We start from the raw sequence: 25,558 nt of genomic DNA, 5'->3' as shown, positions 1-25,558 counted from the left end.
AGTGGACCATTCTCTTCATCACACTCAGAGCACAGAAGTCACCTCAAGTTAGGTTCTGAGCTAATACCAGCTGTAGTCTCTGATGAAACCGGTGTTTCCACTGGCTCTGCTTGGTGATGTACTATGTCAATGTCACCTAAAAGGCAGCTAAGTCAAAGTCTGTTTTCAGGCTGTGGTGTGGTACATTAGATTAATTTCATCCCTGTCAAAATAAGGTCAGAAGTGCCCTGGCTGTTTTACAGGGGATGGTGTTTCTGGTAGTGGCAGCCTCCCAGCCCATATTTAATTTGTGTATCTATATAGGACAGATATAAAATCAACTCCCTCACACATAACAATCCTGCAAAGCACACAATTCCAGATCATGCCTTAGCTGCACCTGCACAGGCCCCATTTAGACCAGAGCTTTGCCTGCATCTGCCTTTGGGCAGACCCTGAAGGTTCCCTGTATACTTGCTGTGTACTGAGGATGGCTGGTCTGCTCCTGAGCATTTGCAGAATGCCCCTTCAGATTTCCCACCTAGCAAATCAGTACCGAATTAATCAGCTTTTTCTTTGAAAGGCTATGTCTTGTAGGCTGTGAATATGCACATGTGCCTTACAGAAGTAACTGTTAAGACAACTTAAAATACTATATTACTTATGTTGTGTCAAAATTTAAAGTTTTGGTGCACTTTACAGTCTGTGGTTAGAACTCACCCATTTGAAATATTTTGTTCTGTGTGTTTCTGCTTCAGTTAGGTATTTAACTATTTATCTCACAAATACTCAGTTTGGTTAGGATACTTTCTCTGTGTATGAGTTTTCTTTACACCATGCTAAAAAAAGAGTTAACTTACAGCACCATCAAAGTTAAGGATAATTGTCTAAATACCACTAAGAGCTTGAATAAACCAAAGTTGAACATTCTGAAAGAATTATGTCATGTGCAAAAGGACAAGTATTAATAAACAGAGGTTATTCTGAAATAATTTCAGAAGAACAGTTTCCTTGAATGCTCAGAATTCAAAATCCCTAATTTGTACAGATACAATATAGTATCAACTGCAGGTGAAGCACGACAAACATTCTCTTACCTGCCATTAAAAATCACCCCCTTGGGAAATAGAGTAGTAGACACACCTTCCATGTTCTTGTATTTTCTTTTACAAGTTCATTATTGGAGAAGCATCCAGAACAACAAAGGTGCTACTACAGAAAATTTTGCTCTTCTTGGCCAACAGGGTAATTCATTAGCAGCTGTTAAAATCACCACTGTGATGCCACAATATGAGAACCCTTAGCAAAATTAAAGGGAGAAGAACAGCTTAAATTCAACACTTTTGTTGATATGCTCTCAAAGCCGGCACTTCTAATTCTGACTGCCTATACTGGAATCCCCAAATTTGTTTTCATGCCTTCTTTATATGAACACAGTGCAGGTTATTTGCTTTCTGCTCTGCCCTCTCACTGTATTATTTTAAAACAGTGGGTTTGGGGTTTTTTTTGGTCACATCAACTTCACAAGAGTTTGTACCCTGGATCAAAGTCCTCAGAATTGGTACTCTACAGCCCCAACAACACAGTGCTGGTGGTGTTACTGCAAGTGCTTTATCAGACAAAGCTATTGCCAGCTACTGCGATGTTTCAAAGGGGAGGAGAAACAAAAAGTCTTTTGAAACTTTGCTAAAAGGCACAGGTCTGTCTCTGAAGCCCAATCAGCACCTTGTATGATCAGTCCTCAACTTACTACTACTTGGGATAAGTGAGTTTTGAAAGCTGGAGCTCAAGCTAGAGTTATGATTAAGAAAGATTCCCTCAGGATGAAAGGGGGAGAGGCCAAAACACAGGAAAAAAGTCAGATTCCGACATATTAGGTTCATTCTCCTAGCAGTAATTAATAACTCTTAGTACTTACCGAGCTAAAGCTTCTTTAAAGTGTCCTGTACCCATGCCAGCTTTCTCTGAAATCACTGAGAACCACACCAGGTGGAAAATGTACTCTTATGTTTACTTTACCACAGCATGGATCAGTACTACCTTTAATCACAGTATTCCCTGCACTGGAAAGGGGGAATACGTGAAGTTTTTTGGTAAATATAGCCACCACACATGGCAAATGTCAAGATTTTAATGACACTCACTTTCAGTACTTTCCATCTTCAAAAGGCTTCCCACTGGTTGACATACTTTGGAGAAATGACTGTTCAAAAATGCCCTGTGAAGTAAGTGCTCCAAGTATAAAGCTGTTTTCTGGCATTCTCCCCCTTGACTTCATCACCCACAAACCCTTAGAATGGGAGCTGTATTCAATCACTGCTACACAGTCCTGGCACATCAAAAACTGTTTCATGACTACATGGTTAGCAGGTAGGTACTTTTGCTGCTTAATTTGTCCAGCATTTTACTGTAAGTGAGATAACTGGCTCAGCCTCCAGGCTTGGCAGGGTAGGTGCATGTCTGCCACTTGAGTCTTGCTTTGCTGTTCTTACATGCCACACTTCATCCAGGAGCTTTTTTTTTCTTTTAATCCAGCCTTCAAGAATTTATTTCATAGCAGCTCCCATCTATGGGATCATTACACTTAGTTAACTGTACTCAACACTGATGATTTCATAACACGCCACAAACAGGTGCCAATTAAATTCCTTTATTGGAGACAGAAACATTGCATAATTACAGATTTGATGAGGAAAACTGCAAATAGTATAGACTGTTTCTACTGCCAGCAAAATACAGCTCTTAGAGGATTTATAGACATACAAATATAGTGCTTCTTTCATGCCAGATGGTCAGTACGTAACAATGCCATTAGGAGCGCTTAATTGTGCTTCTACAAAACCTTTAGAGAAGAATGAGGTAGAGTTTCCTTTAGTTTATCCAGTACTTTTTCACACATCTGTCCTTTACTGCTTTTATATACTTCAGATTCTTGTAAAATACCCAGTTAACTTTCAACATTTGAGAAAACAGAGACCCTTCAGAGGTGTTTACTTCTCTCTCTATAAGTTGCTAATTTCCCACTGCTTATGTGCTAAAATTTCAGTAACTACTACTGCACCCTTCTAAACACCTCAAAGGTCAAGTAGATCAGGACTTCTGGCTTTCTCAATTTCTGCCTCGACAGAAACTGTTTGTATATAGCTTCAGATAAAACTCTTGTCTCCATTATGGCAAAGAACCTTTTACATTTTGTCACTCAGTGGCCAAGGTGAGCCTAAGCCGTCTCCCCGGGAGATGAAGGGAATAGATCCACTCTTTGTGAACATCCTTGACTATGAAATAGTGTTAATGATGTGTTTGCCTCCTACTTGCAGCGCTAGTCAACCACTGGGCTTAATACAAATTCTGGGAAGAGAATACATCACTCACCTGTTAGATGGTACAGAGCATTACCTGTTTGACCAAATACTCCACCATTTTACAACATATAAAGTATGTTGCAGTTTCAGTTAAGATACAGGGGCCCAAGTTATGAAAATGTAGGCTCAGATGTAGGTATTTAAGCAACTGAGTAAGAGCATTCTTAAATATCAACACCAATCTCTGATCCTGCTAGACTTTTGGTGTACCTGGGTAGTCTCTCAGTTGGACTGAACAAGAATGGTAATGATGTTCTTCTGACTTCCTGCCCTCACTGACCTGATGGGTGTTTTTACTCTTGCTCCTGGCATGCCTGTTCTGGACACAGCAGACTTCACTTACTGCTCTGGCATTTGCTGCAAGCATTTAGTCCTTACTGAAAGTACAAGTAGGGTGCAGTTATTTCACCTGAAGTTATCACGATTCTAGTGGCAACTGAATCATAGTGAACAGGGGATTTGGCATACAGAAAGGTGATTACATAAAGAATGTTTGCTTTCTTCCTATAAGCTACTGAAATATGATAGTGTAAGATAATAGTTCAGCAACACTGTACCGGAATTCTAAAATGAAAAACAAAATTTTTATAAAAAGGCGCAAAGTTTAAAAGATTCCATGTTCATACCTTGATCATTTTGATCATACAATGAAAAAAAATCTGTTTCTGCAAGACAGTACCGCTTGAGATAAGCTTCTGAGCTCCTCCACCTCTCCCTGACATGACTGCTCTAAGCCTGACAGAATCAAGAACTATACAGTTAGTGTTAAGAGAGCCAGCTCTTAGAAACTTCCCAAACTCTTGCTTAGAAAAACAAGCAATAAGCTTATTTTATCAACTATTCCCTGCATTTTACCTCTTTGGTAAAAACCAAAAATGGCCAGTGTTGGTAAACCATTTGGAACACTAGCCAAATACTTCCACAAAGTTGTCTTCTCTGTTTCTACCTTAACTTTACCCAGAGATACTTTAAAGGCTTAAAATTCTATATCAAGGTCTTAAATCCTCCTTAAGATCTTCCCACGAACATGAATTTCAAGAGACTTTTCTTTTTTAAAAGCACGGCATGAAAATCCAGGCTTGTGGTAAAAATCAGACACGATAAATTAAGTTTTAAGATAAGCAAAGACTATAAATTCATGTTCAGATAGAGTCATGCTGTTACTACTGGTGAATATAACTACCATTATTTTTAGTATATTTGGTTGTGGTTAACCTTGCTAGAGTGATTAATGAGACTTCTCTTTATCTGAGCTACTAATTCCAAAACTTAATTCCAAATCTATTGACTAACCTTATTTCAAATCTATTTACTACTGTAATTCAGTATTGTTCCTCATCTGCTAAGTCCTAATATACCTGACTGTTCTTGCTCAAGGTAATGCCAGGTTAGTTTTGTTTACAGAGATGGGGATATATTTGCCAAGTGTACTATAGATGGCACTCAGATTTTGCACAGTCAGAGAAAATATCCTGGAATTCCTACTAATAAGCATCATGCTCAAAGCAAGGCATGGACAGGAGGACTGCTACAACAGTATTTTTCACCAATGCAATGCCAGTATTCTCTTTTGCTCTTATGGCTAAAAATACAAATAACTTATTAAGAAGCTTAAATGATTTAGGACCTATGAATTATCTTTCCAAATCTTGAGCATAGAGAAAAAAATACAGTAAAACATAGGTCTTTCACACTTCCAAATTGGTAAGCATTGCAGTTCAGCAAATTTTTGGTCAAGATTGATGAAGAGGTCTGTCTCAGTGCTACATGACCAAGTGCACCTCTAAAATAGTCCCATGCTTTCCTTTGAGAGGTATCATGATTCCTTCAAGCATCACTTTTTAATAGGACAGCCCAGTTTGAGGTGAATTCTCTTGTCAAGATCATTCTGTATTCTAATTTTTTTATTTCTGAACTACGTACGTTACACATTTATGGGTTTATGCAGCAAACCCTGAATGTATTTCTCATTTAAATAACATTTTTCTCCGCAAAATCAAGTTAGTCTATTCTAATGTAATGCTTGAAATACTGGACTTTACATGGCATCTTTCTTGTTGCTTAAAAAGCTTTTTCTGGAAAGTTTAATTTGATCTGTAATAAAATAAGGTTTTATGCAAAAGTTTGGATTAGAGTTAAATGTGGTGTAAGTGGTAGTACTGCTACTCTGCACTTACAGAGTTTAGATAACTTATCCAGTCAGTGGCAGTCTGTTCAGGGATTACATGTTCCAGTGGTAAAGCACAATTCTGATCCCTCAAAACCTGGAATATGAAAAAAACCTACTCTTTTTTTTTTTTTTTTTAACTTTTACTACTGCTAAAAGCAAGAAGGATGCAAATTTGCTTAAATAGTTACTTTCAGATATGAGACAACAATAGAAGGCTGGGGAAAAAGGGGTTCAAGTCTGTGTGAAAGGGAGAGAAAGACAACAAGGAGCAGCTCTCTCAGGGCATGCTCAGCCATCATTACAGCTGCCACTCTCAGGATATCAGCTTGCCACCAGAACATTAAAATTTACCCTCAGTAGGGTGGATCCCATGCAGAGAAAGACATTGTATCATAGTCTGCCAGGCTGTGCCACCATCATTGTACATCTTTGTATTCTATTCCATAGCAAGGCACAGTGAACAGACAGTTCACACTCAGAAATCTGCTGGGATTATGCAGATTGTTTTGGAGAGGCCATTGAATTCAAGAGGGTTCCTCCTTTAATTAAGCAGCTCTGAGATCAGTCTCAGCTGTTTTTCTGTCTACCTCTTGGAAGGCAGACATTTCAAATAACTTGCACTCCAAATGACTTTCAAGTATCATTTTTCCAAATTACCATTTTTCATGCCTGAGGATAAATAATATAAAATAAGTATACAGGAAAGGATCTATGGTATCTCTATGTTGAATTAGGCAAACTCAAACAAGAGGTCATGTACAAAGAGGAGTGGCTGATAACTGCTTTTTGGCTTGAAAGAGTTGAACAGGTGTAAACAACAGCTGGGCAGAGAGATCCCACTACCTTGCTTTTGTCTTATCAGACTTCTCTTCTATATCCCAGAAAAATCATGTTTGCTTTGCACTGGTAGAGACTGAACAGATTATCTACCCTAGGAACCTTTCTTAGCATCCTCACCTGGGTCTGTCCTTGTAAATTCTCAGCGAATTTGCCCTCACTGCAGTTAACAATCTGCTTAAGTAATGCCAATTGCTGAAGCCATAAATCTTGGCACCAGAACAGCTTGTATGAAATGCCAATTTCATGAAAATTCTGTTATTTGAAGGATTTTTTTCCTAGGCATGGATCATGCTAACCAAACTGAAAATTAAGGACATGCTCAATACTGAAAATAATAATCAAAAGAATGAAGGGGAGAAGAAAGAACATATGAAAATTAGATTTCATTATTATCATTTTAAAGTACCAGTGTTTGTAAAACATAAGCATGTGAAAGGCTGAATCTCATTTGATCAACCCAATTAAACATTAAATAATTGCAGCCAATTATGCAAATACCACACAACAATATTAATTTGTTGATCTTTTTTGAACAGTTTCAAATTCTCCTAATGTTAGACTATCTTATGTCTTAAATGATCAATTACCAGAACCGTAACTAAGTGATGAAGAATGGATAATTGCCTAGTTATGATGTACCATACTCTTTCTATGTAAATCTGTTGCAATTAAACAAATAGGGCACATGGAGAAAAGATGTGCAGATGTTCTTTTACAATCTGTTATTAGCTCAGGGAATACCACAGTTCCCTCCTAAATTTTACAAGCGAAAACAAGGAGAATGCAATATCAAATACTGATTGTTATTTACACATATTATTTCTTTCCTTTGGTTAACAGGATAGAATGCAGTGCCAGAATTCAGACTAGGACAGCATTCAGCACCAGAAGAATTCCCTGTACTATACTGACCTGTCAGCTCTCTTACTTAGGTTTCAAAGTTTAAAATCTATAACCTATTGCCCTGGATTCCACTTGGAAACAAGCACAGCTTTGAGTTGATGTAGCCAGAGTAAGGCAATTAACCAAGATATTAAAGTCAACAATTAACATACACACACTCCACGTTTTCATTCTTCCCTACAAGAAAAGACCACTCATTTCTGTGGGTCATTCCACTATCAACTCTCCTCATTTTGAGGTCTCTGTCAGCAAAAAAAAAGAGAGGTGTCCCTCTGGTCAGTACAGGAAACAGTGCAAAGCACAACAAATGAAACCACCTGGTTTCTTCATGTTAAATGACTTGCAACCAACTTAAGAAGAGTTTTATGCAACTCTCAGGTTTACATTTCAGTAAAATAATTCTTCTAACTGGTCCTTATTCATTCTGCCCAGTGAATAGATTACTGCTTGTATACTGAGGCCTTCATGGGGATTTTCGATATACGGTATCATATATCAACTCCATCAAAGCTGAGATGGTAAGGCATTGCACAACCACTCTGCCACGCATCTGAAGTTAGATATTTTCACTTTTCCTTTTGCTGCTAAATCAAAGATGAACTTAAGGGAAAGATTAGATAGTTCAGTACCAGTAAGCCACATATGGTTGCTCATTACATAATCTTTAGACAGCTCCATGCCACACTCTGGTTAAAGGCACTCTAATTTCAATACTGGTCTCGTTGGATAAAACTCTCTACCCCATGCTGCATCTTGACATATTCCCCATGTTAATTTTTCCACCCATCTAATGAAATAAAAGGAAAAAAAAAGGAAAAACCAGCAGCTTGTAACACATAGTAAGATACTGAACAAAGAACCGCACATGATACAGATTCAAATGGTCACAACACTGGCTACTGTAAGTGAAACAACATTTTGTGTTTGAAGTTGTAGTCTAAAGAAAAAAAAATCCATCAATTTTAACAATAGTTACATTGTCAGAGAGAACCTTCAACTGTTCTTCATTAAAAGATCAGATTGGACTGCAGTTAAAGACAAGAAAAGTCATGATCTGAGGGAGCAAAAGAAAGTGATGGCTAAGGAGGATCTTCAAAATGTGACCAAAAATGAACAGGAAGCCATAAGGCTGCTCTTTAACAGCTGCATAAGGCATGGATGGCCCATTAGAAATTATACTTTCCTTTTAAAACTATGTTAACACATGCCAGTAACTACAAAGGACTTATAAAGCATGGGAGAGATACTGTTGGTCTTAAAAAAATTAAAGTGCTAAATTTTTCCCTTAATATTGGTGCATCTCTACTGCAAACTAGAACAAGAAATGTTTTACTTCTTATAGGACTCCAATAAAGTGTCAATAAAGTTCCACTAGTTTTATACTGAAGTAGCACTTTGGAACATTGATACAGAATATGGTTATCCTTTTTGGCAAGAGGTATCTTAAAGCTGTTCAACAAAGCTGTGTGCAGAAGAAGAAAGCTAATAAATATTACAGAATGATTGTTAGTGAACATTTGCAGAACGAACTTCCCCAGCTATGGGCTACACGCTCTGTCTTGCTTCCAAAGCATCAAGACTGCATGTGAGAAAGCAGCATTATATGAATTATCTGCTTAACCAGAATGAAATCAGGGTTTGAATGAAATCTCTTTCCTTCTAGACATTTTCTGTTGACAACATTGCTTGTTCCTTAACAGGAAGGCCCTTCTACAGTACCTGTGTCAGTGGAGGCTGGATACATCAAGTACGTGAAAGGGACAAGAAAAACATTTTGCTGACTTAAATTATGTGAGTGGATGATGAAAGAAATTCCTCAATCCAAAGTTTTGGTTGCTGTGAAGAATGGTTCAATTTTCACAGCCAGAGTTGTCTAATCTCATTTTCTAGACACTCACCTGGAAGGCAACACTGTGTCTGCAGAACCCAGCTCTGTGCTAGGCCAAAAGGGAATTTTTGTCTCAGCAGGGCCTGACCCAGCCTTTAAAATCATGTCTAGAAGGATGTACTCAACTATTAGAGAGCTATGCACTGCCCAGGCAGCCACTGCACATCCCCATGGAGGAAAAGGCAGTAGGCCAACAGGGACTATCTTGCAGGCTAGACTGACTCAGAGAATTTTGGGCTAAAGGCCAGAGTTATTGGACAGAGTATGAGGGCATCTACCAGGCTATGCAAACTCGGGAATCTCCCATACAAGCAGAGTATGAAAGGAAGGAGTGTATGGCTAAACCTATTTGTTTCCCAACCACAGAGCAAAAGGCAGAATAATGTCAACAGAACCCTGTGGGCAGCTAAGAGGCAACACCCTCATGTGACACATGTTCTGCTGATGGTGGCAGTAAACAAACCAAACTGAAGAGCAGTTGAAGAGCATTTTACAAGTTTTCAGACTGTATATAAGGAGGCACTAAGAAAACTATTAGGAAAGTTCTATTGCTAACATTTAGCACCTCTACCAAGAAGACAGGCTTCTACCAACAGGATTACAGTAGAAATCAAAATGATTGTGTTCATATTTGCCAGATTGTGGAAACAATCATCCTGGGGAGCAAATTGATACTGAGACTATGCTACGCACTGGCAGCTACAGAAGTTGTCATTACTCAGATGTCAGGTCTGTCTGCAGGGTATGGACTCTGCCACCTTCATGACACCAGCACTGCCCAATCGCTGTCTTCTCTTCCATACTGAAACAAAGCAAAAAATGGAGTTTAAGAATAAAAGTTAGAAGAACCAGTGTATGTTTATGATAACTTCTTAGGTCTATCCTCAAAAACATTCATATCCATTGCTCTGGAGAGTAGTTTACATTATTTCTTAAGCCATTGCTTCTGTCTTTGATTTGGCACAGCCTAAAGATAGCTTGCTTTATCCATATTACAATAGGTGGTTTAGGAAAGGGCAATGCTGATACTCATTACAGATGACACAGAACAGTCCTGCTTCACTTCCACCAGTTTAATGCAGTTACTCCCTGAGGCCTGCTCACTAATTCACTCATAAGTATGCCCCTGCTCAAGCTCCAATAAACAAACACATTTCATTTTATTTCTTTTTATTGTCAAGGTGGCTTTTTATTATGACATTCTGATTGAATGTGAAATAAAACCATCGCAAATCCCACAGAGTACAATTAGAGAGAATTGTAATCCAAAATAAAACAAGTTGTCTTTCTGTATACAAACGAATGAGATCAACAAGCAGAAATGAAGGCAACACATGGCATGCAGCCATATCCCTTCCAGGGGAGGATACAGCCCCAAGGCAGCACTTTTGATTGCTAGACTGGTTCCATGTTCTAAAGGTCTGTCACCAGTCCTGTAAACAATGCTCCAGATAGACCCCAAAACACACCCAGAGCTCAAGAAGGTAAATAATTCAGAGGTGGAAAGACAGCAGCAGATGGGAGTAGGGAGTCCTTTCCCTTATAGTGTTATGTTCAGGGAACTTGAAAACACTTTCAATCAAGAAATGAAGACTGATTTTAGAAGCTTTATGTAGGCTAAAAAGATCACCTAATTTCTCCACAGAGGAGAAAAGGAAGTTACTCTGTACAGGTCCTGCACCACCAGGAAAAGAGATAACAGATCACTAAAAGCAGGGAAAAGACAACAGCTCCAAATCAGGATGAGCCAGAAGAAACACACTTCTAGATCCACAAAGGAATGGTGTTCAGTGTGCTTGTGTTTTACTCTTTACTCTAGCAGGCAAGGCCTCTAACTGACCTTCACAAGCATCACATCTACTTTTTCTTTTCATTACTAATTCTCCTGTTCCTATTCTGCAGTTGCAGTTATTTGTAAATTTTTCTATCTTTAGGCAGTAGTATCATCTAATGTTCTGATACAGAAATTGGTGCAAGGACTAGTCTGAGTTGCCATTTGACTACAGTTTGCATCTGCTTCCAGAATTAAAAGGGGAATTAGGATGCAATACCACAATGAAGATCATTTCTTTCTGCAAATAAAAGCAGATTTGGCTTCCTTTTTTAATTCTGTCAAGGGCTTTGTGACCTCAGGCTAGTCAATCCCATCCCTCTTCCACTGTCAACCACCTCCAGGTCATTCTTTGTAAAAATTAACACATACATTGTCCTTTCCTGGTTGTTTTCCACTGACCTACCCAGAGAAAGAAAAAGGGTTTGATTAAATGTCTCTTCTCTGCTGCTTTGACTGCAGTGTTTAAATGTATTTAATAACATGTAACATAAGCAATGTGTCTGACTTTCTATCCATCCCTTCGAAGTTGCACCTTAATCTATGTTTTAAAGGGCATAGCAAAAGCTTGTTTATTCTCAAAGAATGGACGTAAATCCACAGAAAAATCTAAGTGGTATTTCAGTGTGAGTATTCCCAGAGAAAGAACCTCATCCCTAAATCTACTAACTCAAGCAGCTATGGAAGAGTGCACTATTACTAACTCATTCATAAGCACACCATTAATTTATATAATGTACATGCTTTAATTTGAAGTCTTTATCAGCCTTCAGTAATCACAGTATCTACTCAGAGACAGGAAGGGAAATGTGTATTGCAGTGCCACCACTGTCTCTCTCAACTGGCATGAGAAATTGAATCAGTTCTGCCCATGAGTTTCTAATTTGTCACTCCAGCTCTGGTTCCACTGAACAGCTGTTCACATCCAAAGACATCCTGTTGAACATGGCAGACTTGCAAAAGAACAATGGACAGCATGAACACAGACTTGGAAACATAATACTGAATAAAATATGAAAATAATAAAAGCAGCATGTACTGTGCACAAGAGAAGGGGTATAATGACAGTGGATATGGAGCTTGCATCTCTTGGACACAGGTTCACATGCAGGACATAGTGGTACTGAGAATTTTTATTTTTTTACAAATTCCCATTGTTCAACATGAAATGGATACACTGCCCCAGTTTTCCTGGTAGAGAATATAGAAGATCTTGGTCAAAGATTCTCCTCTGACATTTTAAGAATACTATATAGTCCCGTTTTTGTGCTGCAGCATTGTTTTCTGTGCAACATCCTGGGGTCCTTCCAAATGAGCCCATCTCTCCACAGGTAGAAAGGTGAAGAAACACAACCAGCAACCACTGATTGACTCTTATAAGGGAAGCAACCATCAGTCTCTTTAAAATCATGTTTTCAATGATTATGTGTTCTAACTCTCCTGACTTTTTTAAAGAAGGAAGAGAACCCAGAAGTAAGCATATACGTAATGGTCCAGCATTTTTCCAGGAGTAACAAATTTACTCCTGGCATGTAACTGATGAACTCAGACTATGTACACAGCTGAAAGGTGAAAAGGTCCATATCAACAGGCAAGTAAAGTGAAAAGGTCCAAGAAAGATACTGTGTAGTAACAATCCACACTTTTTCAGCCTCCTCCTGAGCCTTGGTCGGTGGTGGAAAACCACGGTGATAACTCAAGAGGCAACAGGTAGGAACTGATGCCCAGGAAGTTCCACCTGAACATGAGGAAGAACTTCTTTATTGTGCAGTGACCAAGCACTGGAACAGATCGTCCAGAGAGGCTGTGGAGTTTCCCTTACTGGAGGTATTCCAAAACTGTTTGGGCATAATCCTGTGCCATGTGCTCTGGGATGGCCCTGCTGGAACTGGGAGGTGGGACTAAATGACCACGGTGGGCCCTTCCAGCCTGACCCATTCTGAGATTCTGTGACCAGGGAGGGCATGGAAGGATGCCTCAGGGAAAAGACTGGATAAACTTGTCTTACACTGCTCACTATCTTAAGGGAGAAAGACACAGATCACAGGATTACCAGCAGGAAGTTTAAAATTTTAGTAGCAAATCTAAGAACACTTTGAGCCAAAAATGTAGAATGGAAACCATCAGAATCAATTTGAAGAAATCCTGACAATACTGCCAAGCAACTGCTATCAGATCTTAAATAAAGGGGCTTCGTAAGGCCCTTGAAGGGCCAAGACCTTCTCCTATCCCCAAATCCCCCACACCATAAACTACACTAAATAAGGAAAAAAACCCAGGCAACTTAAATAAGAAGGGCCATCACCTGCTGCTCATTGACTTTACCTGAAATGGTATTGGTTCCTATGCCCAGACACGGAGATAAAGCACAGATTCCAAACAGACATTGATATTTAGCAAATGTCAGATGACGGAACTGTTTTAAGAAGGAGAAGTGACTATTTGATTGGAAAGATAATGAGAAATGGAAATGGTGATCAGCTGGCTGTGCCCAGTGAGTGTTTATTCCTCACCCATCTCTTTATTGATTAACCTGTACTCACTTGTGATTGTGGTTAAGATGCTTCATAATCCTGTCTTTTTCCCTTAAAAAGCAACCTCTAACAACAGCATTAGATTTCACTGATAACAGCAGTATCTTGCAGCTCTTATGCAGCTTCCAAGATGAACAGGGAAAAGTTATACTATACTTCATTGCTATCATACTTTCTCAAGGAAAGAAAATTGGCAGAATAATCACAGCAGACAAAAGAATCTATATTATTATATAATGTCACCTATAGCATCACTACCAAAAAGATTATTTTCCAAAGCTTTAAAATGTTCACCTTTTATTATTTTATCTCATTATAGAAGAGGAAACACCTTACCTGGATATCACTTAGCTTATTCAGGAAACGGGTTGTTAACTCAGGCCCATTCTCCATCGTTGGAATGTGCAAGTGCTGGCATGGAATAAAGGAGAGGGAGAAGGGGAGAGAAAGAGAATAACATGTAATAATAGCTTTACATATATACGAATACCTTACGGTTGCCAAAAATTTTAATAAATATTTATCATACTGGCTAGCCCTCCTTATGAGTAGGCAAGGATGGTTGGTTTTGGGATTTTTGTTGGGTTTTTGTTTGGTTGGCTCTTTTTAAACAGGAGGGCATTGCTGAGCCAGTGAAAAGTTAGAGAGTTAAATTGCTATGCTGTTGTTCAATAAAGGCAAATCTAAGCCTTCCAAGAGATCTGTCCGAAATGGAGGGAATATTGTGCAGGCAAGAGTAGTAATATTACATACAGTATTTCATTTCAAAGTATATTGTGTAGAAATACAACACATATTGACAGTACTTATCATTCAGCACCTCGATGTCTCATTATCTTAGCATCAGGTAATATCAATACATTTATTCTATTTTATTCATTCAGGAAGTATCACTTAACAGACATTTATTGTACTTATGTTTAAAGGACAAAGCACAATGCTTTATGCAGCTGCACTATCCCAAGTCCACTGAACTAACTTTGTGCTGACTAAATAGCATCAAGTCAGCTTAACAGTCTGAATGCCTGCGGAATTCCACCTGTGCAGGAGAAATCTCCCATATGGAGAATAGTAGGTGAAAGCAGCTGTGCACTGTCTTGAAACAGCTCTTCCATCAGAGCTGGGATCCCTGCAATGAGGGGTGAAGAAGAGAGGAACTTGAGAAGGAAGGACTACAGTGGCTCAGAAATTTGGTTCCCTGTGGAAGTCTTTTCTCTCCTCACCCTTCCCAGGTACCTTAGCAAAAAATAGTGAATAAAAGAAATGCAGAATAATGTATTTTTCTACATTTGCAAACAGGCTGGGAACTGGCTTTTTCTTACACTTTCCCAGAACTTGAGATTTTGTATTTTCAGCTTTTAAAAAAACACCAGAAGACAAGAGGAAAAGTTCCCTTCTGACAGCCTCACTTGGGAAACAACATACTGACAGTGTTCATCTCCAGGCAGTGCATCTTTTCTATCTCCCCTGGTTTTGGCTTCAGCTGCAATTAATTGTGATAAAATTCAGAAGAAAGAAGGAAAGGGGTAAAAAAAAAAAAAGAGACATGTCCTTACCTTGCCCTTATATAAAATTTTAGAGATGGGACATACAACACAAGCTGTTCCAGCACCAAACATCTCCTTTACTCTGTTCTCTTCCAAAGCAGTTGTCAGGTCACTCATGGTGATGTATCGCTCAGACACTTTGAATTCTCCCTGCACAAGAAGAAGAAACCATAAGAATTGTAAAGAGTTTAAAACCATTCATATTTTTGTTTTCTAGATTGAAACACTTCCAATAAAACTTTTAGCCTAGTGACAATAAGTCTTGACTCTGATCTTGCGATCTTTTCACACATCCCAGTATCGCACAAGCTAGATTTTCATCAAAGGACACCCTCCAAAGAAGCCAGTGGTTTGCCAGATAGAATGCTGACGATTAAGTGGCACTTGCCTCTGTTTTGGTGCAGAATATCATTATCACATTAGGGAATAACATAGAAGAATTGTTATGGGACACTGGATCTCTCTACTCATGGTCTCTAGCGCATTCGAGTTTGTTCAAAAATTGCTCAATTGTATCACGAGAGCCTTTGCATCCCAGTCTCAGAATTCTCCTAAGCAAGATACATTCTGTTGATTAATTTCACCTGCCAGGCCAACTATGTGATATATATTTTTAATCGCTAGTGAAATTTTCCAGTGTAGTCTGCATGCAGCTGTCACACACAAAAATTAATTGTGCCACAGGTATGAGTAAAGCCATTTGCACTGGACAGTCTAACACTGGAAGAGTTTTACCATCTACAAGAGTGAAGAATGCATAGGAATCAATTGAAGGGATGTGTTTCAAGAAAAAAAATAAACATCAGACTTTGAAATTTTCATTTCATGTATGTGCTACTCCTGTTATCCCGCTCTAAGCATTAGCCCAGCCAAATCCAGCAGACAGGATACTGGGCTTGATGAGCCTTTGGCTGTGTAGCATCCTTACCCAGGCTGCAATAACACCTTTGAATACAGTAAGGAAGAGTTTGCTGCATTTCAAGATGTGACCTAGTCCCAAGTGTTCAATAAGTTCTTGGATTGCTACACTACAGAACAGGAATGGGAAACAGACAGATGACTTCAAAACTGTGGCTGGGTAGGCTGCATGCTAGTTAGAAGAAACAAGGTTGGAAGCATGAGAACTAAATGCAGAAATAATGTGCTGATGACTGAAGTATAGCTATGGTCATGCATGGTAATTCTTTGTTTCCTTGCTTTGAGTTGCTGGTACCAGTGGATTTAATTACAATTTTCATGTTAAATACTACACGGAGCTACTTTAACAAGCTTGGTATTGTTCTGTGTGACAGGTGTGGGAATTCTGATGATGTTCCTGAGAATCCCTGAATTAGCATGCCCTTAGTTCCCATTAGATTAAAGGGATTGAATCCATGCTCAGCAAGTTTTGTCAGCAACACCAAGCTGTGCGGTGCGGCTGACATGCTGAAGGGAAGAGGTGCCATCCAGAGGTAACCTGAAAGCAGAGTTTCTGACAATTGAACTCAGAGCAACTCAGAGCTCAACTCTGGGCAATTTGACTAGTTGAAGATGCCCCTACTCATTGCAGGGAGGTTGGAATAGATGGCCTTTAAAGGTCCTTTCCAATGTCAGGTTGGATGGGGCTCTCAGCAGGCTGGGATAGTGGAAGGTGTCCTTGTCCATGGCAGGGGGGTTGGAACAAGATGATCTTTAAGCTCCCTTACAACCCAGGCCATTGTACAATTCTAGGAAGCCAGACTGTTCTATGATCCTATGATTCAACCAGATCAGTTGAACTTTAAGATACTGAGCACCAGAAATGTTTACTTCTGCTGATGTTATAACATGATAATTGAAGCCATTACTGCCAAAACACTCACCCAGTTGCGTGCCAGATCCAAAATGCTTTGCCTTGTCACTCCTGGAAGGATGATGCCATCTAAAGGTGGCGTTGCCAGTTCATTTTCTGCCAAACAAAAGAGAAGCACTGGTTGAAAAACAAACTAAAGTTTACTAATTATACACCAAACATGTGGGTCCCTTCCAACTCAGGATATTCCATGATTGTGTGGCATCAAAAACATTCCCTATCCAGTAAGATGAGACATATTTACCAGAGTTCATCAAGAACACAAACAGATACTCAGTTCAAGTAAGTTGTTGTTGAGTGTCTGAAACTATTTGAGTACACTTCCATGGGTGGGGAAGAAACATATTTAATACATTAATATATACTTGCCTAATGCCTTGTAGGTGGTTTTACTCCTCAATACATTGTAGGTATAACTGCATAACTGCACTGTGCAACTACTGTAAAATATTAAATGGTTCAGTCTTCAAATTCACAGTAGAAAGGCAGAGGGAAAGCCATGTCTGATGATCCCAGGGCAGATCATAACTTTCCCTGAAATGTTTTATTTAATTTGGGAATATGGGATTTAGTATATCCATTCCACAGCAGCAATATGAAACATTTACCAAAAATTTTGAAGTTCATTTACAGAAACAGCAAAGCAGTGGAAATCTTGCCAACCCTCCTTGGAAGGAGACTTCCTTAATGATCTTTTGTTGTAGTCTAGACACCCTTTTTCCCTGCTAATTTTCTCTTCACACAATTAGAGCAATCCTAAGAAAAATCCAACAACAATAATTCAACTTGTTCAACTAGTTCTGTTTGTTAGCTTGTGTTTCTTGTTTGCTTTTGAAAAAGAACATTAGATAAAGTTCATCTAACAACTAATGAGATTATAGATAAATGGTAAACAACAAACACTTGGTAAACAATCCATAGTTGGTAAATACTTGACTTAAAACACAAGTTTGTATGTAGACTTTGTTCTTCCATCTGGTCTCTGCAGCAATCAGAGTTAATCTTTTTCATTTTAAACCATCACATAGTGTACTCACTCGTTTCTATTATCAGAGAAGACTGACCTTTTACTCTTTTTGGACAGAGCCTTTAAGACAGTCACAAATTTGCACTAAGTCAAGACATCCAGAGTCTTTCAGTAATACTCTTCATACTCTTCCCTAACCATTTTCTTTCCCTATTTATAATCCTTTTTCTTCTTTGACATTATAAGCATACTATCCCTGCTCAATAATCCACAAACCATTAAGAGTTTTGCATATTTTTTACCTAGGTCACATAAAAACCCCAATAAAAACATGAAGATACATATCTTGTGTGCCCTTTCTCCCTGGTTGCAAAAGGATCACTGAATCTAGGCTCAACTGAACCTTTCTCAAAGGAGAACCTCTCTTTAAAATTAATTTCTATAGGTCCTGTGAATATTTGCAGCTGGGTGGAAGAGAGAAACATGGTATTTGTCCTTGGTCTGTGAGAGCAGGTTGAGCTCAGCTGCTCAATTCTGTTTTCAACACTCAACAAGATATTTCTGTGCATAAACACTGCCTGCCAGCTTCAGACTGATTAAATCCTGGGCTCCCCCACTCTGCAAGAGGGGGTACTGGGAGCTGGGATAGGATAGGGGAAGTGGAGGATAAATTCACTGAATCTGCTACTCACTATCCATTCTCTCAGGAAATACCTGGTACTTTCTAATGCAGCCACCCCTCAATTTATTAATTTGGACTTTCCTACCAGTGCTTCCATGCTCCTTTTATGAGGAACTTTACACACATAAGTATTAGGTATAAACTGCCATGCCAAAATGTATAAAAAAGGTGCCCCAGAACAGGCTGTATGTTCTGCTCTGGTTTGACTAGCTCACAGTGTCATTCCCCAACCTATCCCAGACTTCTAAATACAGCAGCCATCTCTTCTTTCTCATACAGTCAGGAATAACAGCATTCCCTTTTTGGAGTCTGTCTAGCATCATTCCTACTTGTGATGCATGTCTGGTCCTAATTCTGGCACAACTATCACAAGGTGAGGACTTTAAAACTTTCCATGAGCCACGGGGCTCACCTGATTCTAAACACTGAAAACCTGACATTCTGCATTTATGACCCAGTCACAATCTAATACACTCCTTTCTTTAACAGAAAACTTCAAATACTGTGGACTTTGATACCAAAGTTTGTGATTACACTTCTCTGCTTGGTGATGTTGCCACAGATCTTGTCCAGGACCTGCTTAAGCTCAATAACATATATTAACTGATTTGAGCTAGTTTGAAAAGGTGCCAGGCCAAACCAGCCGCCAAACAGCACTAAGCAGACAGGACATGAAAGTCTCAAATTGTTCCAAACAGGCTGCTCTGTAGAATTCTGTCAAGTATACATATGATGCCTACCAGCCTGGGGCCACCCAGGGAACATCTGCTCCCCTGGTATCCGGCAGAGATGGTAGCACTATCCAACATGGCATGCCAAAAGCTCATCCTCTCTGTGAACTGATGCCAAACCAAGCTCCATATGACATCAGTTTGTCCATCTCCCAAAAAACAGACTGTGAGCTCACAGTCTCCATTTGCCTTCTGAATTGTTTTGATGGGATAGAAGCCTTAAAATGTATAGTTGCAAAAAGGGGGAGAAAAGCATTTGAAGGGAAGTGTCAGGGTTGCTCTTCAGTTGACTCCTGCTATTGTTATAGTAGTAGTACTGTCTGCCCAGTGCCCTGTTAAACCTGGTATAGGCTTGCTCTAACAATAGAATTCCATCAGAGTGTTTAAAGGGGTTTTTAAAATGAGGTCTTCCATATTACACAGCGTCACCTGTTACACACCTGTACTTAGGAACACTGAGCAGGTAAGATTACAATCATGGGATGCCTTCAGTACTAGTCACGCTGTAACAATGCTGAGAAATCCACCTAAATATGTATTTTACCAAAGTGATAACAAATTCCAAGTGAACTTCAGGATCAAGGAGAATGCAGAAAACCCTGTTTCACTAATATTAACAGCTAACTTTTACCACTTTGTTCTGGGTCTTTCTTGTTACTTCCCTCAGGCTTTTCTCCAACTTTTCCCTCATGCAATCACTATCTTGGCATCTGTCTGTTAATTTGCTTTCCTCAATTACTTTTCCATCCTTTGCTTTGTCTGCCACCTCGTTCATTTGCTGCTCCCCCCTCCATGCTATTGCTGGGGCTCTCTGTTAGAACAGAAGCTACAATCCTGATCTTGTTAGTACTGTAATTGTACAAGACAATTCTGTTGCACAACTAATGTTCCAACTAGAGAATACTAAGCAAACTTGCCTTAAATTTTACCAGATTGTTCCAGAGAATCTTTTAACAGATTTACTTTCTAATTTATGAAATTTTGAAGTGGGTACTATTAATCACCATTTTAATAGCAGCACAAAAATATTAAATAATGGCTGAACACTGTTCACAATGCCTTAACATTAAAGATAGAAGTAGAGCCCAAATGGTTGCAGATCATTTTGAAGAAACATAATTTTTCAAAACGGCACACAGATTTCACAGTTAGCAACCTTCAGATTGGACATATATTTAAATTGTAAAGTTTTCCATAAAGCCAAGCCTATATTCTAGGCAGAAGAACAGACATTGTGACAGGAAGCGAGTCTCAACGTCAAGAGCTTCTGGGGATAGTTACATGCTCTGAAGAGGCAGGTGGAAGGGGCTGTAGGGCGACTAAATTTTTCACTTAGTGAACATAAACTGTAAATATGATTTGATGAATGAAGTATCACATTCCTGTATTTATGCAACAGCGGGGATCCAGTTTTGGTCATATTATAAGCCTCAGAGCAGCAGTGAGAATACAAGAACAGTACAGAGCAAGTCACGCTATTTCACCAAAAATTGAGCAGTTTTTTTCCCTACTCCCTCCTTGATGTTACAAACAAAATATTTTTTCAGCCTCCTCCCGCCATCCAGGACAACATGTCACCTTTAGTCACAATGCTGTAACTGAAAATATACAGCAAAGGCTGCAAGGAAAGCCTACTCCCACTGGAAGCCTGGCTGTCCTCCAGTCCAGGCTTTACTGGGATGAGCCTCTGGTTATAAACCAAGCAGAGAAGTTCAGACAGCTCGGCAGTGACCTCAGAACACACAAAGAAGGGCATTTTCTTTTGATGATGATCTGCAATTTCTGCCTCACTTTTTTTGATCCCTCTCAGCTGCAGCATTTGCATAACAAAACCAAACCACAGCCTAAGTGAGTGTCCTTTGTGAAGTGGCAGAACACAATGACAAGCATGCTCTAAATCCCAGTGCAAAGCCACAGGCAGGTATGTGATGACACAGGTGTGCAGTGTGATTGCCAGCCAAAGATGCCATAAATTAAGAGTTACTCAACACCCTGGGAGACAGTGAAGTGCTCCATGAGGATAATGCCCGTGTCCTGTGAAATGACAGGTTTGCCAGCACACAGCCTGCTTGGGTGGCAGGAATTACAAGTTGTTTGCTACAGCCACCTCACAATAGCACTATTCAGCAGTGCACTGGTAACACAGTGACTGGCAGATCTTTGGAACACTACGGTGCTGCAGCTGGATAATTCCAGCATATTCCTGGTTTAAGTACAATGAGAACATTGAATTCTAATTATGTCCCTGCTTCAGTGTCCTTTCCCTGGGAAGAACAAGCCAAAATCTATTTTCATGTTTTTCCAGCGAAGTTCCACAAGGCATAAATTTGGCCATCTATCTACAGTGACAAATAGACTGCTGCTGTAACAACAAGAAAATATCTAATATTTATCACTTCATTCATAAAGCTTTGCAGACTCATTCATCACTGAGGGAGTATTATTCCTCTTCTTACAAAAGTGGTAAAGATTTTGCAGAAGAACAAGCACCGAAACTGGAGATGGGAGTCAGGTAGCTGGATCCTGATCACACTACATTATCCACAGCACACTGCTATCCCCACAAAAAGTTGCCTGTTTTTTGCAGCTGAGCGCTGTCAGAAAGCTGACAGTTTTCAAAGGTACCCCTGGCACTACAATGAAATCAGTCTGACCCCCTGCATCTGCTGCTATGTAAAAATGCAGTAACTTCATTTTCATGGAGAGCCAACATTCATGGAAGTCATGAGGTATCCTTTTATTCACTTGCCTGTAGTCTTCTGAATCAGCGCAGCTATCACCCATAACCAGTTATTGCAGCTATCAGATTTCAAGCACTGAATACCTGCATCCCCAATGGGTGGTTTTGAGATGCCTAAATAGTTGGCTGCTCATTAACTAGACAATTTTCTAATCAGCATGTACTTTGCTCAGAGATGACTGTGGGTAGAAAGAGGTAAAAACAGGTTCAAGAATGATGATATGTCTTGAAAGCATCTTTTGAGCATTAGTGATACAGGACACTGACTGACATGTATCTCTCTCCCTGCCACCACTGGACAGAACTTTGAATTCTTCAAAGAAAAAAGAGTTCTTCATCAATTGGATGCTGAAACACTTTTGGATAGGTTCAGGAATATTTGACTTGTCACCACGTGATGATGGGAGCCACTCATACTCAAAGCTACAGACTCTGAAGAGTTGCTCAGCCATAAGTTGCACTGCTTCCAAGCCAACACCTCCTTGGAGATCAAACATCCTGCTGACACCAAAGCTGATATGTGACCTTGTGCATGGCTAAACTCTGCTGTTCTGAGCATGTGGACTAGCCCAGCAGTTTAGTCTGTTATCAGCAGGCAGCACTCACAGCTGCTCCAGAATCTCCTCTCTCACAACTAACAGCCACCTAGTAATTTTCAGAAGAGAACAGGCATTTTCTTTGTTGAATCATCTTCATTAAAAAGATTATGATCTGTATTCTAATAATCATGTTGTGGATTACGGTCCCAAATGTCTACTCTGTTAAAGTTTTCATGCTTTATGTTACCATACCTCCATCTTCATTTATCCAGTAGAGAAACAGATTCATTGTTCCAACTTCAGTTATTTGGTGATCTTCTCCATAGAGCCACAAAACCTGCTGGCAGCCAAACTCCAGGGCTTCTTGCTGGGCATAAAGAGCAGAACCATAATTCCTTCAGAAAAAAAACCCAAAGAGTTATGAGTAGCTGGTTGGGCATCTTCTCAATTTAAACAAGATCTTGTACACATCTACCTTATGAGCAAGTGCTCTGCTTGTCCCTGGGATATTTTCATTGTAAGTATCCCACTAGTATTTTACTAGATCGTTTGTACCTACAACCCAAAAACTTTGAAGGGCTGAACAGCACCAACAACTCTAGCATATCCATCCAAATTGTCTTAAACATATCTCTTGTCCCATATTCTGGACATTCTAATTATTGCAACTAAAAATCCTCAGAAAGCACTTCTCTTTATTTAGCAGTTGGCATCCTGGAGAGAGAGCAACAATTGCCCTCCAGCTTTTAGGGTTTTTTTGGGTTTTTTTAATCATCTACCTCATGTCAGATGGGTAATATACGTTAGGTGAAACTCTTGGAGCACAAATATCACCAGAGGTGAGTTATTTTTTTTTCTAGTAAAAGATAGTCACAGAACAAGCATCTTCAGGAAATGCAACTGTGTCTCAATGAATTCCATATCCTTTAGGAGCAAATGTTTTTCTAAAATGCTGCCTACAGAGTGAACCCGACTGAATAATCCTTGCTGCTTTGAGGGGGAAAATACCCCTTTTTGCTTCTGATGGTCAACAACCTTCAAGACGAAAAGTCAGCAGCTCCAAAATGCTGACCACACTGAAGTCAAGTTCTCCCCTCTGGGCACAAATCAAGTCAGTAATGACTACTCCTTTTTTTCACAGCTGATGTATGAAGGATGCACAGGAAACAATATATTTCTAAAAGTAAGCAAAATCTCATAAACAAAGAGCAAAGGTTCAGAACATCAGCTTGAATGAATTAAAGTTATTTTCCTGCCCTCTGATTATTCTACCAGCTCAGCTGAGCAGCACTTAACAGCTACTGACTTCCTGCCTAGCAAAGAAACTCCTGGGTAGGACAATTCAAGGAAGGAGGTCAGCAGCCAGAGCTGCTCCCTGCTCTACTGGCAGCAGGCTGCTATACTGATGATGCAGCACAAAGTGGTAACTTCAGTGTCATCTGCTGCAAGGGCAAGAGCCAAAGTATTATATGGGCACCTTCCAGATGCAGTTCCTCAGCTTGAGATGCCGCAAAAAAATCAATTGACTGTAATATTCAAACAAAAATATGCAACTGAGTATTTGCAAAGTACAATTTTGAACTCTTCGTTGTAGTATGTTGTTTGTTTAACTACTGCATTTAATATCTCTATTTCTGCTGGATTAGATACCTCACTAAAACCCAAATCTGCTTTGTGAGCTATGTAGAAAATGCAGGATAATATTTTCTTACCCTCCCACTTTGCAGTCTCCCGTTCCCCCTTTCCACGCTCTTACGTATTTTGGATCTGCCCATAAGGATATTGGATTAAAGCTTCCACTTGCAAAGTAAGGGCCCACAGGGCTCAGTATGACATACAGTAGGGCTTTAGTCGGCTTCTTCACTCCAAGGGAAGGCTAAAAATAAGGAATGTAAACAAATCAAAAGTTACTGGTATCCTTCAAACATCAGGTGCTGCACCATCAGCTTTTGAAACACTGCTTTCAGCAGAACTGCAGCATGAGAGTGCTTTTACCAGGACAGTGTAAAGTGCTGCAATGAAGAAAAAAATATTTCTATAATGTCCCCCCTATCGAAACAACATAACAACCCTGATTTTATATACTGTCACCATCCACTTACAGCCATTCCATTTATCTATGTATTATTCTAGTGTTCTCAAATAGTTTCAAGCTTTTGAGAATTCAAAGATTAGCTTAACAAAGTGCTATATAATCATACCAGAAGCCCACAAAGCCTTCCAGGGGAAGGAGTGTCAAGACCACTCCTAGCAATAACAACAGCGGAGAAACCACTGTCAGCTGCATTAGTGAGAAGAACTGGCCAGTGCTACTTAGAACTGACATTGCTAGAGTTGAGTGCTGGCTCTCCGAATGCCTGTGTGATAGCTAAAATTATCTGCCTGCTAAAAATAGTTCACTATAGTTCAACTGCATAGGAAATAACCAAGAATGTAACAGTTTCTCCTCCCCCTCCTCTCTGAGAGATGGCTTCTCACACTCCAAGTCATCACCATCAATACTTGAAAGTCTGGTGTTGGCCGAAGTCCCCCAGGTGCTGAAAGGGTTCTTTTGATTTCTGTCTACCTTACTGCTTCAGAAAGACTTCTAACAGGATTAACTGAGATCTTCATATTTTTGCTGACATGATCATTCAAAAGATTGTGCTGCCTGGGTTTCTAATTGTGGTGATTCATAAAAGCTTAGTAGGACAGCAATCTGGAAACAACATGTGACACAGTGGAAAGGCTACAGTGTTGGCTATCCTGAAACAAAGCTTAAAGCAGAGGAATTTCCAAGAACAAAACCAGGGGTAAACCCCCCAGTTTTTAATACCAGTACTTTATAGTTACTCAGTGGAGATTTTTTAATCTGAAAATCTGCAACTAGTTTAAAAGTATTAAATTAATGGAGTCCTAGAACTTATGTGAAATGTAAAATGTTCATGTATGGTAAATACTTACAGATATGGATTCTGCAGAAGTTTAGCTTACCTAGTTTGGAACCCACATTCTTTAGCTTCTTGCCCTATGCT

General features: G+C 39.5%; 1 protein-coding gene across 2 annotated transcripts in view; it reads right to left on the bottom strand.

Moving 5' to 3' along the window:
- Positions 1 to 5,593: 5,593 nt before the first annotated feature.
- BCAT1 (branched chain amino acid transaminase 1) overlaps positions 5,594 to 25,558 on the bottom strand; it is a 57,323-nt gene continuing 37,358 nt past the window's right edge. For both annotated transcript variants that reach the window (XM_042050180.1, XM_042050179.1), the window contains 6 exons: positions 24,257 to 24,420; positions 22,797 to 22,939; positions 16,896 to 16,981; positions 15,064 to 15,204; positions 13,844 to 13,918; positions 5,594 to 9,944 (listed from right to left, as the gene is read on the bottom strand). In XM_042050180.1, the coding sequence (XP_041906114.1) occupies positions 9,903 to 9,944; positions 13,844 to 13,918; positions 15,064 to 15,204; positions 16,896 to 16,981; positions 22,797 to 22,939; positions 24,257 to 24,420 (651 nt within the window). In that variant the 3' untranslated portion in view covers positions 5,594 to 9,902. The remainder of the gene's footprint in view (positions 9,945 to 13,843; positions 13,919 to 15,063; positions 15,205 to 16,895; positions 16,982 to 22,796; positions 22,940 to 24,256; positions 24,421 to 25,558) is intronic.

Source organism: Corvus kubaryi, unplaced genomic scaffold, assembly GCF_017639235.1.
Source record: "Corvus kubaryi isolate FWS band 111438036 unplaced genomic scaffold, C.kubaryi_AGA036_p1.0 72, whole genome shotgun sequence".
Classification (NCBI taxonomy): Eukaryota; Metazoa; Chordata; class Aves; order Passeriformes; family Corvidae; genus Corvus; species Corvus kubaryi.
The sequence above is the reverse complement of the archived record's forward strand: the minus strand, read 5'-3'. Positions and strand labels throughout refer to the sequence as shown.